The 18101-nt window shown below is 42.8% G+C and overlaps 1 protein-coding gene across 3 annotated transcripts in view; it reads left to right on the top strand.

The window, feature by feature from the left end:
• The window catches only part of NDST4 (N-deacetylase and N-sulfotransferase 4), a 105273-nt gene that overhangs the window by 73542 nt on the left and 13630 nt on the right, over nucleotides 1-18101 (top strand). For all 3 annotated transcript variants that reach the window (XM_059843676.1, XM_059843675.1, XM_059843674.1), the window contains 3 exons: nucleotides 2408-2562; nucleotides 8419-8604; nucleotides 9522-9650. In XM_059843676.1, coding sequence (XP_059699659.1) covers nucleotides 2408-2562; nucleotides 8419-8604; nucleotides 9522-9650 — 470 coding nt within the window. The remainder of the gene's footprint in view (nucleotides 1-2407; nucleotides 2563-8418; nucleotides 8605-9521; nucleotides 9651-18101) is intronic.

Below are 18101 nucleotides of genomic sequence, written 5' to 3'. Positions count from 1 at the left end.
TGTTAGCAGATTCACCTGTTACATATTTTCCTGTGGTAACAGTTAACTGGTAAACCCTGCACTGCCTTAACGCCATTATCAGAGAGAATGAGCAGATCCTGTTAGTTCTGCAGCTTTAACAAACACTTACCACTTGTTCATGCTGCAGCAGTTGAAATTAACACATTCTCAGGATTTGCATTGTAGATGTACAAGATTATTGGTAGCAGCTTCCAACCATATTACTACAGTAATAGTTTTAAAACACAGGGTTCAATACTATGCACAAACAAGCTTTGGATTATGACCTGTGTGCAGTGCACTCAAAGCAGACACACATTCACCCTGTTCATAGTTTTGTTCATTTTCCAGATGTCACTTTTAAATGAAGACAGTTGCAGAAAAGATGTTGATTGTACAAGAAATTAAAACCTCAAGACCCCTTGTTTAGCTTCCAGTACTCAGAATAAGGGGTTGGGCAGAAATACTTAAACAATATAAGCACCCACCAAATGCTCCATTCAAACTTTGCATGGCATTTCTTTGGAAATAACACTACCTAAGAATTCATAAAAGGAAACAACATTCTTTTCTAAGGTTTGCGAGAATATTTAACCTCATAAGCAATGCCAGTCCTGAGGTTAAACTCCAGCCTTTCTGCCTCACCTCTGGCATTACAGGATGGGGTTATTTTTTAAAATGGAAAGCATTATGCTTCATCTTGTTTTTTGTTATAGTAAAAGAAGTGCAAGGTTTCATTAGGTGTATATCTAAATTTACAAAGAAATTAATGGGCAAAAGTAGGATTTATTTCAAGAACCACACTCTATTTCAGACATTAATAAGGCACTAAATTATACTTTGACCTAAATCTACCATCTCTGATTGTAGTTCTTTATGTATTTCAAATACCCACTTGTTTCCTCTCCATCCCTAACTTGGGATAATCAAAGAGATCCTCAGCTGCCTCACAAACTCCATTTTCTCCCTGCTCTGTCCCATTTTGAAAGCCTGGGTTAAGTTTCTTCCCTTGCCCATTCCTGAGTGACTGCAAATGAAGCACATAGCCCAAAGCCAGCCAGCAGTCACTCCCAAAATGCAGGGCACAGAGGGAGCAGCCACCAGACTTTGCTTTTCAGTATGGAATTCTCCAGTAAACAAGGTAGTTTTCTTTTTCCAGCAGCACTCCCATCAGCAGGAGCAACTTCCTTAGAACTTGCAGAGTGCTGCAAAGAGGGGAGCAAAGGGATTCAGTGACTCTGGGAGAAAGTTTCAAAGTACTGCTCTCCTTGTGTAGTGGCATTCTTCAAAAACCACTGCAGAAATGGAAAATAAAAGCCAAGAGCTGAAGTGCAGGCACTGAACAGGCATCTCTGGATGTTCCTGCCAAGTAAACTGTGACATCCATGGAGCATTTGCTTCCACTGAGTTTTGCAAAACATTAAAGGGCCTGTAAGAAGACAGGATCTCTGTGTTTGCATCAGGAGACTGATTTTGGCAATTATTTCTTAAACTGAAGCAAAATAAATGGCAAATAACACCAAGTAAATGTGCTAAAAACACAGCTTGTTGGGTAGTTTGAAGGTGAAGCTATTGGAATGTCACTGTGCGTTTCCAGGCTGGAAAAGCAGGGCAGGTGTGTGTGCAGATGGTGGGAGCAGCACTGTGTCCTCTCTCAAATGGAAGGTTTTCTTTGTTACAGCCACATATCCTCACTTCTGTCTGAAGAAGATACCCTTCACTTACACAGGAGGTTGTTATTGGGTTTCCTTCAAGATTAAATCTGGCCAAAACGGAATACTGAACCCTAAGAAATATTTGGAAGCCTTTTACCATTACAGCCTCATGCTTTCCACCTAATTGTATTGTAAAACTTGTTCCACATTTTACCAGAAATTATCAGATTTCAATTAACCAAGGCTAATAAAGTGGTAGTTAAAAGGAGAAAAGAGGGAAAGCATTGATAAGATTTCATTTTTATCCATATGTTGCCTTTATGGAGAGTATTTTGTGTTTAACAGGGACATTATCAGGACAAAATGGAAAATAACTGATACCTTTTCTTTAATCCCAAACATCATCATTTGTCCAGCTTACCAAAGACCTGGAAAACAGCATTAACATTGCTGACACTGTTTTGTCATGTTAAATCCAAGCTGCTGGGTTATGGGGATGAAGAGATAGTGTGGCATTAAAATAAAGCAAATAGAGAAAACTTGGGGAGGGAGTGGTTTTTAAGATCATATAAGTTAAAAAAATAAGTCCTACTCTTTATATTTAATATTCCCACAGTTTATACACACAACAGTACCACAGTGAGACAAGCCAAGGACACCAGGGTTTTCAGCAGACCCTTCTGTGTTTAAAAAGCAATTATGGGCCTTTTTTGCTTTTTAGTAACATTTTTGTCCCTTTCTTCCCTCTGCAGGGACTGAGGAGGAGGATGAGGGCGATGACCTGCTGCTGAGATCTGTGGATGAGTTCTGGTGGTTTCCCCACATGTGGAGTCACATGCAGCCACACCTCTTCCACAACGAGTCCTCACTGGTGGAGCAGATGATCCTCAACAAAGAGTTTGCAATGGTAAGAGTTCCCAAGAGATTTCCTGGGATGCCTTCACAACCGTGGCCATGCCTTCCCCACTGGTTTCATGCTTGTCTGTCCAATACCTGGATATTTCCTCAGGCATGCAAACAGAGGCAGTGAGGTTAGAAACTCATCCCAAACCCATCCTGTTTGTGACTCCAACTGAATTTTGTCTTAGCCTTTCCCATTGACACAGGCTCTCTGCAGAGGGAGCAGCCCTGCCCTGAGCACCCTGGCAGGACCATGGGGATCAGAATCAGTGAACACACAGCAGACAGCAGCTGGCTCTCTAAGCTTTAGGCAGCAGCTTGTGCACAGGTTATCAGCTTGGTAACTCCGCTGCAAATATCCTCAGCAAGGCACAGAGGAAGCTGCAGTGAACCCTGAACCTGGTGTGTGGTTTGGGAGAAATCTTGATGCTGACAGAGCCAACAAGTGAAGCTGCTGGGTTTCACTGGGCCTTTTTAATGACCTCCTTGAAAAATGCTCTTTGCATCACTAACCTTTTGCTAATATTGACAGATAATTGTGCTTCCCTTTTCCTCATTTGTGCTCTGAACTTCCATGAGCCACCCTCCCCCTTGCCCAGACCTCATAGTACTCGTACTATTTACAGCCTTTTCAGGATAATTCTGCTGGTTTATTGCACATGACAAAGAGAACCTGAAATCCATAAATGCTGGCTTTGGAAAGACACTGTGTGGTCCTTGGGCAGGCACAGAAATGCCAAGCAACCAGAGCTGCTCACAGCTGAGGGACACAGTGGGCCTTTCTCAGCTGCTTTGGGAACAGCAATTCCCCAGCCCTCCCCAGCTCTAAAAGGCCAAGCCCCTTCCTCCCATCCCTCACATGAGCCAAGGCACATCAGGAAAAAGGCAGAGGCAAATGCCTGAACAAGCAGTTGGGAGCAAGTTATTCCCTTGTTTATGGAAATGTTTTCCTACCAACCTTTAAAGAAAATTAATTAAAAATGGCTTAACTGTTTACTCATTATGCCAGACTTCCCCCCCTTCCCATCTCCTGCTTGGAAGGATGGCTTCTTTTCCTTTCTACACTTCTGCTTCCCTGTCAGCCTCATTCCTGGCACAGCCTGTTCATGCCTTTTGTGCAGCCTGGCCCAGAGACCCAAACAGAGCTGAGACTTTAAATGCAAGAGTAATTTTTTAAACAATCCATATCTCAAAAATACACAGCCCCTTCATCTTTAAACCTCTGGGGAAATTCTCCTAGTATTTTCAGGAAGCATGGAGTCACCCAGGTCAAGCCACCTTTGGGAGTAAAATCTATAGCATAGCCTGAAAACAGAGCTGGTAATGGAATCTGTTTGTAACTTCCACTCCAGAAAGATAAAGCCTGTGTCCTGAAGGGTAGAGACTCCTCAGGGTGCCTATAAATAAGGAGCTGATGTCAGTGAAAAGCTGCTGTTATTACACTTTTATTTCCTGCTAACATTTCAACAGGGGTTGTATCAACCCCTTGACCTTGAATCTATATGAGCTGTACCATTTACTTATGAGAACATTTCTTTTCAAAAGGCTTCCTCTGAAATTCTCTCTTGTGGGAGAAATTCATCTTCCCTCTATGACAGCCTCCCTGATAGCTATCAGAGAGGTCCCAGCCATGACTTCAGAGTGGTTTCATTCCTCCCTGGCTGTCTCATCCTCAGCATTGTGTCCTCTTTGAGAAACAAACTCCCTGTTCTGCAGCTGCACTTCTCTAAGCCCTCCAAGTTAAAGCAAACCTCTTCCCATTATTCTTTGATGTCACAAGGTGGATCCAAATTTAAATTAGACATCTGGAACAACACATGGAACATTTGCTTGATGTTACACTTGTTTTGTTTGTTGTCCACTATCTTTATTTAATGTTATACTCAGGAGAGCACAGCTTGATGCTGGTGCCATTTTCTCCAGCGTTTCTCATTTACTGGCCACATCTCCCCACCTCCAGTTTTGGCTGCACATGCAAGTGACACTTTGTGTCAGCTTCTGGAAGAAAAGCTGCAGTAATTGTTTGGAAGTGTGATCACATTAATTCCTCACCCAATGTGCTATTTCTTTGTTCACTTTTTTTAAACATGGCTAAGGAAGTAACAGGGTTTTCAGCAAGGGAGAGCACACCATTATATCCAAGAATAATACTCAAGGTTGCTGAAGATGCCAAATAACACCCAAAAGTTCTGTTTATTAAGACCTTTTGTCTCCTCTGGCTGGTAGATAAAAGCCTTGGCTCTGTTTCACATGGCTTTATCCACTCCTCCTAACAAGGCTCTGTAAAATGGGAGCTTACAATTGCAGCCTGCCTGAAACAGCTCAGTCACAGCACACAGATAGAAATCAGGTACCTAAACAGTCCTGTGCACACAGAACTAATTGCTAATTAGGTATCTAATTGCCTTGATCTCAGTGCAGATATGGACACCTCTGTGCATCTGCCTTCAAGGATTCCCTTCCACGTACATTGCTTGGGAACCAGGAGACTGCCTTCACCCAGAGCCCTCCAAATTGTTCCATGCATCCCTGAGATATTTATCCTTTCCACTGCCTACATGGTGAGAGAAAGAAACTTGCTCACATCCTGCAATAAATGTCATTGTCCCATTGCTCTGGATCTGGCAGGCAGCAGGGGAAGTTTTGCCTGGCAAAATCCTTATCCATGTGTACCTGAGTGATGGGCCCACAGCTGTACATCCATGGCCCCATTCCCAAAGTTCTCACTGCCAAATCTCTCATCAAGGATAAGATCCTCAGCCTCAGAGGAACAAGAGAGATTTTAACTGTGCTCAAGTCACAGGCTACCCAAAGCTTTGCCATCCCAATGTCATCCTCTTTATGGAAATATGGATGGTGTGTTCTAGGGCCTGCCTAAGGAAGTGGAAAATTAGAATTATCTGGATTATCAGTTGGGTTTGAGTTGATCATGTTTTGTGGTTTGGGTTTTTTTCTCTATCAGAGGATTCCAAAATCATTTAAAAACACTAATGAACAAAATCTCAGATTAAATTTTACAAACTGGTAATTCCTCAAGTATTATTCTCTCTGTTTATAGGCAATGCAATGGATACACAGAGAGGCAAAAAATTGCTCAAGGGGAAGTCTCTGATAGCATATATTCCAAAAATAAAGCAAACCAAGTTTTCCCTGCCATCAACTACAAGATAGTGCACCTCTCCCTTTGTACATCCTTATCTGACAAAAACAAGTAGAATGTATCTAATCCAAAGCCTGTAGCTCTTTATTCCATCCCCTGGTCTGTTTGCTCAGTGATTATCTTCTGTGCTCATTTGTGAGTACAAAGCCCAAAGCACAGCAGAGACAGGGCAGAAACTGTCACTGGCTGGACGAGGCAGCTGTGAGCTGACAGGAAGAAGAAACAAAGATGTACAACCAAACAAATCAATTGAGAACCTGTCTAGCAGCACTCCTTGGCTCCCACCTCCTGCTCACAACCAAATGCAGATGCACATTAGCACTTCCTCTGCCTGCACCTCTTGAGCTGCTCAAACCACAAGTACAGCAGGAGCTTTTCATACACCAATTAAATCCCAACAATGGGAGGGCCCAGGGACCACAGAGCCAAGGCAAAGCATCTTCATGTGATGAAAAGAGCCTCATTTGTCCCATTATTAATATCTGTACTTCATGTGGGGAAGGAGAGCGGCCCACTGCCTCTAAAAATGGGCTGGGAATATAGGATAACATCATCCTCTGCAGCAGGATGAGATTTACTCTGCCTCACCTTATTTTCTTCTGAAATACTCATTTGCTGCATCACCTGCTATCAGACAAAGCCAAAAGGTTGGGCAAACTTAGCTGAGGCTGTATTTAGCTTTTTCACCTAATAAAAGCCTTCACACCTGCACCTTGACTGACTGTGTGCAAAGACCTACAGTAGACATAACATTTATTAAAAGTTTGCATTCTTGTTTTCTCTGACAGTGGCAAATCATACCTACATTCCAAACTAAACCAACAAGCACAAATTTTGAAATTAAAAAACCCCATGTACATTTTCAATGCAAAAACCAGGAAAATGCTCCTTAGAATGCACAAGAAAAATGCTCAGTACAGGTATTCCTTATATCTTGACACACCAGTATACTCCTCCTTTAACACATGAGTTTTCACTCCCAAAGTAAGTTTAATAACAAAATGAGAGGAAAAGAAGAAAAGTGCCACAGAAAAACCACTAAAAAGGGACACACAGTATTTAATCTTCCCAGGGAAACTGCAAATGGAACTGCCCAAAGAAAACAGAATTATTTGATAGTTGTTTCTTCTTACCTCCATATTGGCTATCTGGGTATCTGATGTATTTCTGTGATGAGCTATGTAGTGAGCAGGTTTTATTCAGAGGCTTACTTGTGTTTTATGTTGAGAACTCCTGAAAAACTGCCTGATTTTATTTGTGAATGGCAGATCACCATTTCAGCATTCTGTTGCTATGGCAATTCCAGCATCAAATGGTCAGGAGATAAACAGGATCTTACACATATTCATCCAGATCCCTACTTTGGGATAAATCATCCAGAGCAGGGTTCATTGTCAGCCCCAGGACACATTTGCCTGAAATCTCTGTTTCTCTGTACTCCCTACCCCACTTTTGGTGAAGATTTGTACATAAAAGCTGAGACAGGATATTTAGGTTAACAGTTTGACAGCCTGAGCATCACAGACCTCCCAGGCATGGCAATAAATGGCCAGATTCAAAGAGATCTTTTAATACAGCTTTTTACTTTGTCCATGGCAACAAAAAAAAAAAAAAAAAAAAATAGAGAACAGGGTGATTTACCCTCTGTCATTAAAGATCTATCCCTCATTCCACCCTTAAACTGACTCATGGCTCTCAAGTAGGTAACAGCATTAATAAACTGAAATTACATTTTATTCTCAGTAAATTACAAAACAGAGTTTGAGTTTCTCTTTTGCAGGCTCGGTCTGTAACCGGAGGTCTTGACTATCAGGAGTGGAGAATTTAAAGTGGTTGCATTATGTGATGTAGGAAAGAGTGTTCCCTACAGATTTAACCTAATTTTTGCCAATGAATCAAAACCCTTTCTTTGTAAAGTACTTGAGGATGCCCAGCAGAACCTGCTGTTCCTGGAATTAATCAATGGATAATGTGGGCAAAAGGAAGGACAAAAAAACCCCATGAAATAATCATCTCATATTTTAGCCATTTCCCTCTGCAGATCAGTTTTAAAGGAGCAGAAAAGAGCTGACGTGTCTGGTAGTACTGGGAGCAAGATGAATTTGTGTCTTTGGAAGAAATTTGCAAGATAAACTATAGATTATATGATGAACATGCACATATTCCCATATAGAAATGGAGCTAAATATAAATATTGATAAAATATAAAAGTAGTCCTAGCTATTTTTTGCTATATCCTAATACCATGGGAAAAAATGAGGTTCAGAAGATAGGCAGAATAATTATTTCTTAAACTAGGAAGGAATCTTTCTCCTGTGCCAGAACTAGGAAACACAACCCCACATATGTCACTGCAACATTTTTTTCCATCTGTTTACTAGCTTAGTAAATAAGCAGCATTGGTTCACTAGATGAACCAGACAGGTAGGATGCTCATTAAACTATGTGCAATATGTAACAGAACAAGAGGCAAATCCATCCCATGCAACAGCAAAGGAACATAATCCAGGAGGATTACTCCTCACTGCAGTCACCCAGCTGTAATGCCAGTTCCCTCCAGCTCGTGCTACAGTAGGTACAAGTCTGTCTAGGGACAGCAGCTTCTCCAGTGCCACTGCGGGCAGGAATAAAGCTTTGAATAACGACATGGGTGTTTTCCATGTGTCCCTAACTTGTCCATCCCTGTGGTGCCCCACCCTGCAGGAGCACGGCATCCCCACGGGCATGGGCTACGCGGTGGCTCCGCACCACTCGGGGGTGTACCCGGTGCACGTGCAGCTCTACGAGGCCTGGAAGAAGGTGTGGCACATCCGTGTGACCAGCACAGAGGAGTACCCGCACCTGAAGCCTGCACGGTACAGACGGGGCTTCATCCACAATGGCATCATGGTACACTGCATTTCCATGTTCATAGCAATACTACTGCAGGGACTCCAGAGGGGGCTGCTTGACCTCGAGGCCTCACGCTTGTCAGCATCCTTAAAATTCCCTGGGACCCAGCAGCTGTAAGGATGCCCAAAGAGTGCATTTGTTCGGCAGTTTTAAAGAGGGGAACAAAAGTCACACAGACTCAGGCAACTGCAGAAGTATTCCTCAGAAATTAAATGAGCTCGTGGCCCATCGACTGCCAAGCCAGTCGTGGCAGCAGTCTGTGAAATCATTAAACTGCCTAAGACCTCTGTTCCCAGCTCTGCTTCATCTTTATGCATGAAAGGATTAGAAACCCAGCACCTGGGAAGGTGAACAGGTGTAAGTAATCTCCTCCAGCACTTCTGCAAGGCTGAAGTTTCAGCTCTGCCCCTGAAATTCCCAGAGGCAGGACTGGGACACCTGCCTGACTCCTACACCCCTCACCCAGGGGGGACAGAAGCACTTAAAAGTGCAGAGGACAGGAAAACTTAGCAAGCCCTTTGGCTTGTCCTACCAGGCAGCTGCAAACCTCTAGGCTGGGTGTGCTAAAGTGAACTGACAAATATTCCAAGGGGTGGTTTCAAGTCCCAAAAGCTGCTCTGAATATTGCCTGTGCATACCAAGTGCAAATTGTGATCCCCTAAACAAGGCAGACAAGGCAGAGGGAGTGTCTCAAAATCAAATACCTGCAGAGCCAATTACTGCTGGAACAGACTCAAAATCAGCAGTGTTTTTACACATGCACCCAAATACTCTACAAATGCAGGTTTTGGTTGTTGTTTTAACTGAGTAAAAAAATATAAAATATTGAATTGAATTAAGGGAAACCAAAGTCCTTCCCCAGGTCGATTATGGCACTGCAATACCTGTGTAAGCTGCTGTTCCTCTGTTCCCAGGTGCTCCCTCGACAGACCTGTGGCCTTTTCACTCACACTATTTTTTACAAGGAATATCCTGGTGGTCCTCAGGAGCTGGACAAAAGTATCCGAGGAGGGGAACTGTTCCTCACCATTCTCCTGAACCCCGTAGGTACCTTCTTTCTGTTTTTGGATGTGCTGGCTAACAAGGAGGAGGGAGGGAGGAAGGGAAGGAGATCAAGTTGGGAAATCAAACCCAGGACCACTTGCTCAGAGGTAACAAGCACTTTAAGAAGAGAGGAGAAAAATGTCTTCTGCTAATTTCCAGCTACAACTGTACCTGCAACAATTTCCTGGGAAATGCATTAATTCCAGCTCCCTATTGTTTCCCAGCCTGAAGCCAGGTCCTCCTGAGACATGTCTGAGGCTGAAACTAACCTGTGAGGGTAGAAAAAACTGATCTCGTTCATTTTTTCTCTTTTTTCCATGAGCTTGGCTCCTCAGGCACTCCTCATACAGCTCAGTGGAAACCCCAGGGCTCAGACCTGATATCATTCCTCCCTCGCCAGCTCCTAAAAACAGGTTTTGAGCTGCTAAAAAACTGCCTGGTACCATTTTAGACAGGAGCCTAGAGGTGCAAGGAGCAAGGGAAAGAGCCAACCCCCCCCATATATTGATTATTTTTTCTTAACATTGTCCTCCCTCCCTCCTTCCCATTGCACCCAAACAAGCTGCACCAGGCACAAGATGAATGTCCCTTGTCTTGCCAGGTGGCCTCATTTTCAGTGAGTTTAAACTCCAGTACTCATTGACTCCTCTGCAGAGCTAAAGCACCTTCAGGTGGAGCTGACTCTCAAATCCAGGCCACTTTTATTTAGACTCCTAAATATAGATTTTTGGTGCTATACAGTTAGATGCTGGTGAGTGAACATTTGCCTGGGTAAGTAAGTTGGTGTCCGAGTCTGATTCAGGGGTCCTAAAGAAATGGAACATTTCTATCAGGAATTTTTCTACACCATACACATATCACCTCACTTGAGAATAAAACAGATCCCTCTTGTTTGTCCTGTCTCCCCATTACCTGCAGTTCTCTCAGGCTGGCTTTTCTTGCCATGCTTTCCTGAAGTGTACTTTGGAATTCACACTGAGCTTTCTCATACTTGGATGAATACCTGTGCATTGCTCACTTATGTGAAGATTTCCTCAGGTTTGGGCAGTGCAGCAGCCTGCAGCAGAGCATGTAGAGCTCCCAACCCCACAAGCAATGCTTAGAACAGCCCAAATCCCTCGGCCAATCTGTGTCCCAATAACTTGAGAGTGCCCTAGATATTGGTGGTGATACTTGAAAAAACTGCAATGATCAACTTTTGATTAAACAGCTTTTCAAGAGGTTTATAGAAACTCTGTCCCTTCCTCAGGTCGTGGTTAGCAATTTCAGCAAATGAATAACAAATACCTATTAAGCTCAAATACCAAAAATGTTAGTGCTTCCATGAAGCAATATCACACAGATGGTTAAATCAGAAAGTGCCCAAGGGACACTGCATTGGAATAAAGTTTGCAGAGAGACTGTCAAGGGGATCTTCTGATGGAATTTTTTTTTTTAATGGCTTCTACTGAATACTCTGTGGCTCAGAGAGATATTTTCACTTGCTAATTTATGAATCCTAAAGATGAGTCATGTCTGGCAGAGATGATTTAGTAGTAGGCAGAGGAGGGATAAATTCCACCAAGACAGACAGAAATCAAACCAACTTCCTTGGAGTTTTAATGAGGGTTACAAGAATCCCAGGCAGACCTTTCCAGAACCCAGCTAAGGCAGCAGGCTGCTCAAGTCTGCAGTTTGGGGTTCTTACTCATTGCATAAACACTTCAAAGCAAAGCTCATTAAAGTTAGTGGGGAAGGCTCAGCAAACAGACTGGGCTTGAAATAAACCCAAATAGCTAAACTCTTTCAAAGGTATCAATCCAGCTCCCCTCTGAAGGGTTTCCTTCATTTGGAGGCTAAGAGCAATAACAGGGAGCTTCAGATGTATATGCAAATAAGAAATACAAATACAGTTGGGGGCAGAAAATGAAATATTATCTTCCTGGACTTTTGCTTTACTATTTGATACAAGTAAGAAAAATTTCAGTTTAAAGTTTCTTATCTCCCTTGCCAGACTAAAGCTGGATGTTCAATCAGTGTTGTTATAATTATCTTTGATGTTATTTACTATGTGGTTTGACAAACATCAAAACCCAGTTAGTCACTAAATCTTAATTAGGACAGACCTCCCAAAAGCTGCAGCATCAGCACTTGCACAGCAGCAGTGAAAAGAGAGCAGCAAAACCACCACACTCACTAGAAAGAAGGCAAGAGGAAAAAATGACATCTAAAACGACAACCAACCAAAATGTAAAAAAGCTTTACAAAACTGGTTTTGTGCCCAACCTAATTTTGATAGCCAAATGAAACTTGTCCCAACACTATGATTCTTGTGACAGAATAAGTATCTCCATTAAGTACAGTTAATGGAGATCTTAAGCCAAGAAAACACATTCATACTCAAAAAAGTACATTGCTGCTCATGATGCATCTTCAAAGACAGGAGTGTGATACCAAAGAGCATCAGACAAGAAAATCATGTCCTTAAAAGGAATGTAACACTACCCAGCTATGTAAATATGTTAGAAAATTCCCTGGTTCTGATCAGCATTGTGAGAAAGTATTTAGGCTTTCTGCAGGTGTGCAGCATTTCGCAGCTCCAGCAGCAGAGGCAAAGTCAGCCTGAAACTCGAAAAAATTTATTTTCTGTTTAAAACCATGTTGAAGAGCATCACGTCATTTTTTCTCTTCCTAAACCCTCTCAATTCTTTACAACTTCTTGCAGTGCTTTGAGCTATCTTTTAAACATTTGCTTCATTGGGTTATATAAGATGAAACAAAACCTTATAGCATTTCAAAGGAGTTCAACATTTCAGTTATTTTCAGCCTTTTTAAAATTCTACCTCTCATTATTTGCTTAGCTTAATTGTGCTTTAGAATAACTTCTTCTCACAGAATATGTTCTTAAAATCTCCCTCCCTCATTGTTTATTTCACCAGTGCTTTGCCACGTTGGTTTCCTTTTAAACCTCTTCCCATCATGGGTTTTGCCACACTCCATAGAGAAACTCAAGGTAACCAGCAGTAAAACCGACCTCCTTTAGGGTGCCTGGTTACTTTTTTTCTGGAAAGGGAATTTGGTGTGGAAGCTGTGCTATTTTCCCAGGCTCCCATCATCTGCTATCATGACCAAACATGGAGCAGGAGGTGGAGAGAGCAAATGGGACGAACAGAGCAAATCCCTCTCTGCTTCCAAATGTAACCCAAGAAAATTCAGAATTAAAGGCAACACTCTTGTAACAAAGTCCTCAAAACTGAAATGCTTTCAGCAGCAGCAGCAAAAAAAAAAAAAAAGCATGTTTTCCATAGGCCAAGTTGGAGAACTCCATTGCAGTTGAAGTTTTCAGGGAGATTTTGCCCATCCAAATGTCAGGCTCAAAACCGAGTGGGCTCTCTGACCGCTGCCCTTCATTGAGTCTCCCGGGAAGAGCCTGACATGTTTAATGCCTTTACAAACTGTTCTATTTATCACCTCTTGAGCATTCACAAGGTCTCCCACTATCTGTTTGATGGCTTCTTTCCTTTCCTCCCCTGCTCCACAGGCCATAAACAACAGCCATAAACATTTAACAGCCAAGATAAGCTAATAAATACAGCCCTAAATATTATTGCCTCTACAAACAACAGCGAGAGAGTCATTTCTCCTAAAAAAAACACCTCTTTAAACCAGAGAGCTTTTTATTAAGCCAGCAAGTGACAGCACAAAAGGCACCTCAATTGAACACCACAGCAAAAATGAGTGCATGGGGCTTTGAGGAGAAGCAGCAACACCCACTGGCCTGGCTGAGCAGCCAGTGAATTTGGTTTATTTGCCAATGTGATGCACGTTTTCCCATTGCCTATTCACCTTAAAAGCTTTTGGATAACCCAGAATCCCGGCACCCCTTTCCTGCAGCACCCTTCCTACTCCTCCTTTCCCTCCCTGTTACACAGGAATTCACCTGGGCTGACTCTTCCTTTCCCCTTTCTCTCACAGGGTGTTTTTACTCCATCTCCCACTGACTCCTTTCCATAGCTCCACCACAAAAATGGGCACAAGTCATTTTTCTCCCTATTGTAATATATATAACCCTCCCTACTCTAGGTTTACACCTGCCTCGCCCCATAGGATCTGGAGTCAGGCATGCCCTGCACAGCATTTGGCCCACAAAGCCACCAAAGTATCATGTATTTGCAACTGACAGATCAGGTTAAAAATGGAGAAGCAGCAGAAAAAAGGAGAAGTTAAACACTTCTTCAGGCTTCTCTTCCCACTTCAATCAAACACCCCTAAGAAGCTTTAAGCAGAGGTGAAACGTGGCAGATGAATTTCAGGAAGATTAGCTTTTCTTCACAGGAATTTGGTTGTCGAGAGCCAAATCAGACCTGTGATTGAAAGGTAACTTTGAACTCCCCTCAGCAGAAGCTACAGGCAGCCCATAATAATGTACATTATTATTCCAACTCCCTGGCAAGTGGCATGGGACGCTTTTAATTCTGAGGGCCACTTAAAGGCATTTCCATTTTTAAACTCTCCCCGTGACTAAAGGGCTCTTGCTCATTCCCAGCCTGTTAGATCTGCATTCTCCACGTCCCGCATGTGCCACACTTGCAAGATTTTCTTCTTGTTCCCTGCTCTCTCTCATCACAGAGACAGAGGAGAATCACACGTTATTGCTCTGGCATATTAAAAGCAAATGCAGAGAGGGGTTAATTTATACCTTCCACAAGAGATTTGGGAATGTTATTATGGAACATCTTGAGTGCTGGTAATGTTTTTCTTTTTATTTGCTTTGTTTCTCTGAGCATAGTTATAGAAAGAATAAAAAATAACCTTGGGCATTGTAGGAAATGTGCTGCAACCCAAAAGTAATTCACAGTGCAGTTCTGCTGAGGGCCCTGTGAGCTGAGCATCTCAGCACATTTTGGGGACAGAAAAAAGCAGGCAGACAACCTCCCAATAAAAAATGTCAATATTTGTGGAGCTGCAGTTACCAGGGTGCAGCCCACAGGGACACACGTGTCCCTCTCCAACCTGACAAGAGGGAAAGGTTCATTCCACCAAATTAAAAGGGAGTTTTGTTAACGAGTTACATCAGAATTTATCTTAATGATCATAAACAAACAAATCAACTCTGACCTTCCTCATGTTCCTGAGTATTTTTCCCCCCTTGGTAAATCATCCTTTTTCTCCCTCATCCCATATGGCTGCACAGAGCTACGACAGGGAAATGTTATCCCATGGAAACTCAAGCCTTCAGCAGCACGTTTAGAAACTAATTAGCTCGAAACCCAGAGCATCAGGAAAACATTTCAAGGATAGCACATCTCCTTTCCTTCTTTCATGACATTTTCCTGCTTTATGAAAGCTGCTGCTCCACTCCACACATTTTGATATTTCACCAGAATTCCTTCCCAGCAAGCTGGGGGATGGAAGCAATAGCACTAAACGACTGCATGTCAACAAGGGGGTACTGGGGAGAGAGGCAAAGAATCTGATACCTTCATGCACACACCATGCAATAATTTATTCAAGTGTCAGGAGCAAGCCCTCCAGGTGAAAACCAGCTGACTCAGAACTCCCTGATTATTGAAAATGAATCCTTAATAGAAGTAAATGGCCAAGAACTAAATTTCCTCGCTGTGTTCGCCATTCAAATTAATTGGAAAGTGGCTGATTTGAGAATATTATATCCTCTAGTGAACTGAAAATGCTGCCTTTATTTTTTTCCTCTGAAACCAAGAGTAGAGAATTAAATTAACTCTGAGGTTTGCTTGCTCAGAGTAGGCCACCAAACTGGATTAATTAATCATCATTTATGAACACTCTATAACCCAGAGCAGTCAGAAAACTGCTAAGATAGCAACATGACAGTAGAACTGTTATAAAAACAAATGATAAATTTCCTGCATCTCCAGCCTATAGCAACTTGCCAGGCATTTCTTTGCAGTTCAAACGAAAATATCCTGGTGAAAACTCTTTCTTGGTGTTTATAGGAGTGCTCAGAATAAACAGAATGATTTAGAATTGTTCTGTAACTTGGTGTGCTGTGCAGGGTCCTGGGCAGTCATTTCCATAGGGAATGCCAGGGAATGTTTCCTTCCTTCACCTGGGGATTACAGAGTGTCAGGTCAGGGATAAAAGACACAATGCATCCCATCATTCCAAGCCCAGTTAGAAGCAGACCTTAATTTACCACATCTCTAAGGAGAAATGGCAGAGAAACTGTCATTTATGGGCACTTACCCAAACTCATCATCATCTGGGCTCCTTTTTTGCCTGCATGTCCCTTGTCCTCCACAGCTCTGCCTCATGTTCAGCTTGACCTAAACCAACAGTACCCCAAACCCCTGCAATCTGCTTCATTTCCTTAATTTGAACTTGGGTTTGTTCTTAGGTCTGAACTGAGTAGATTAATTTCTTTTTCTTAAGAGAGAGTTTATAGTCTAAGGAAGTCTTTTCAGAGAGAAAACACAGATGGCAAGAAAACAAATTCCTGTGTCATGAATTTCAGTAGAAAATGGAAATAACAAGAGAATTGAATTGCTGTAGACTTCTGCAAAAGCTTCCTGGGGCCCACAGATGCGAGTGGCAGCAGCTTTGGCCACAATTAGCTGTGCTGCTGATCACTTACACAAGTGTGACAAATGAACAGCCATAAAACTTCCATTCAGATCCTCCACCCTCACACAGCCACACACCAATTGCACAAATTCATCAGCAGCCGCAGTTATTTTTTTCACAGCCTCTCAATGCATGTGCTGAGAGGAAAAAAAAAACTAAAAACCCTCTTTTTTTTTCTACTTACAGGCTCTGAAAAAAAAAAAAGAGACATTTAACTGACATTTATAACTAATAGATTAGAACCTCCCAACCAGTTTTCTTCATCTGGGACCCCCCTGCACCATGTGGTGTCACAAACGTGTGTGACCTGGGGAGCAGTGGCTGTGTTGGAACGTGCTCATGTGATTTAGCCTTTACTTTAGAAGCAAAACTTGGCGAGATAACAGAAAAAATAAATAAAATATCAAACCGAGCAACTGTATTCTCAGAAGGAAAGGAACAAGGCACAAGATTGTTTTGTCAATACTGAGGAATTCATTTAATCCTGCCAACTAAACAATGGAAAAGCAGAAAGCGTTCCTGGGTAAATGAGAACCAATTTTGCTCTTCCAATAGGGAATTTTAAAACAGCATAGAGGCTCTGCAACATTTGTACAGCTGTCCCAAGGCCATTCCTACCACTGCTGGACAGCAGCTTCCATTCCCATCCTGGGAGCACTCGAGGTGGAGAGCAGAAAGAGTAATGAATATGGGCACAGGAAATAAAATGCCATACTGTGGTTTTGTTTCCCCTTCAATCAAAGACAAAAATGTTTCTGTCCAAACACTGACTTTGTTGCTTTCTTTAGAGATATTATATTTGGAAAATATTTGATTATCCTGTCAAGAGCAATAAAGTATAAACAGATGCGCAGAGTAGAAAGAGAGCAAAATCAAAAAAAAAGAAAAAATAAAAAAAGCATGATTTTCAGGCATATAAATGATTTTGCTTCAGCAGCAGAAGGGTCATGAATATGAATAGTGCTGAATTCTAGAGAAGCCATTTGTCATTATTAAAATTAGTGCTTTGTCAACACAAAAATCTCCCTCCCAGCTTCCCCCCAGCCCCACAAGCAGCTGCGTGAGGGGATTCATTATCCGGAGCAGGGCTCTGCCTCGGGAGGGACGAGGCAATCCAGAGCAGGAGGCTCCGGGCTGGGACAGGGATGAGCTGCCACAGACTGAGAGGCTGTGCCACCAGGGATGAGCACAGGAAACCTGGCAGCTCTGCAATCCCACTGCCACAGGCAGAAACCCAAGGGGCTGCCCCCCTGATCCCCTTCCGGGCCTCGGCACTTGGAGCGCCGTGGGGAAGCAGAATGCATTTGGCTGGGAGAGGAGCCGAGCAGTACATGCACTTCCACAGGAAATGCAGTACATGCACTTCCACAGGAAATGCACATCTACATCCCTGCAGGAACACCACGGATTGCCCAGCACAAGGCCAAGCTGCACCGCATTAATTCCTCCCTTCTGGCAAACCTGATTTTCAAAAGCTGCTAAAGACAGTAAACATCCATTTCCTCTCAGAGCAGCAGAATTCCCACATGACACCCAACTCTGGCTCCTGGGCTTTCCAGCAATGGGCCAAGCAGCAGGAGGAAAGGACTAAAGGGGAACATTGATCCTATTTAATTGTGGAATGGCTGAGAGGATGAGGTGGAACACATTTATACCTAAGTTTGCTAATGGATTTTTTCGTTGCAAGTGCTTGGTCGATGGATAAGGGGGAGTTTCAGATCCCAACAGAAAGGAATCAGCCAATCTTTCATTCCCAGCACGGGATTGCCATCCTTGAGATTGTGTTGCACTCCAGCTGGGCCCTCCAGAGGCAGGTGGCTAATCTTTGGCCAAAACCAAGTGCTTTGAGCTAAAGCTGTGCTAAGGTT

This window comes from Haemorhous mexicanus, chromosome 4 (assembly GCF_027477595.1).
Source record: "Haemorhous mexicanus isolate bHaeMex1 chromosome 4, bHaeMex1.pri, whole genome shotgun sequence".
Classification (NCBI taxonomy): Eukaryota; Metazoa; Chordata; class Aves; order Passeriformes; family Fringillidae; genus Haemorhous; species Haemorhous mexicanus.
The sequence above is the reverse complement of the archived record's forward strand: the minus strand, read 5'-3'. Positions and strand labels throughout refer to the sequence as shown.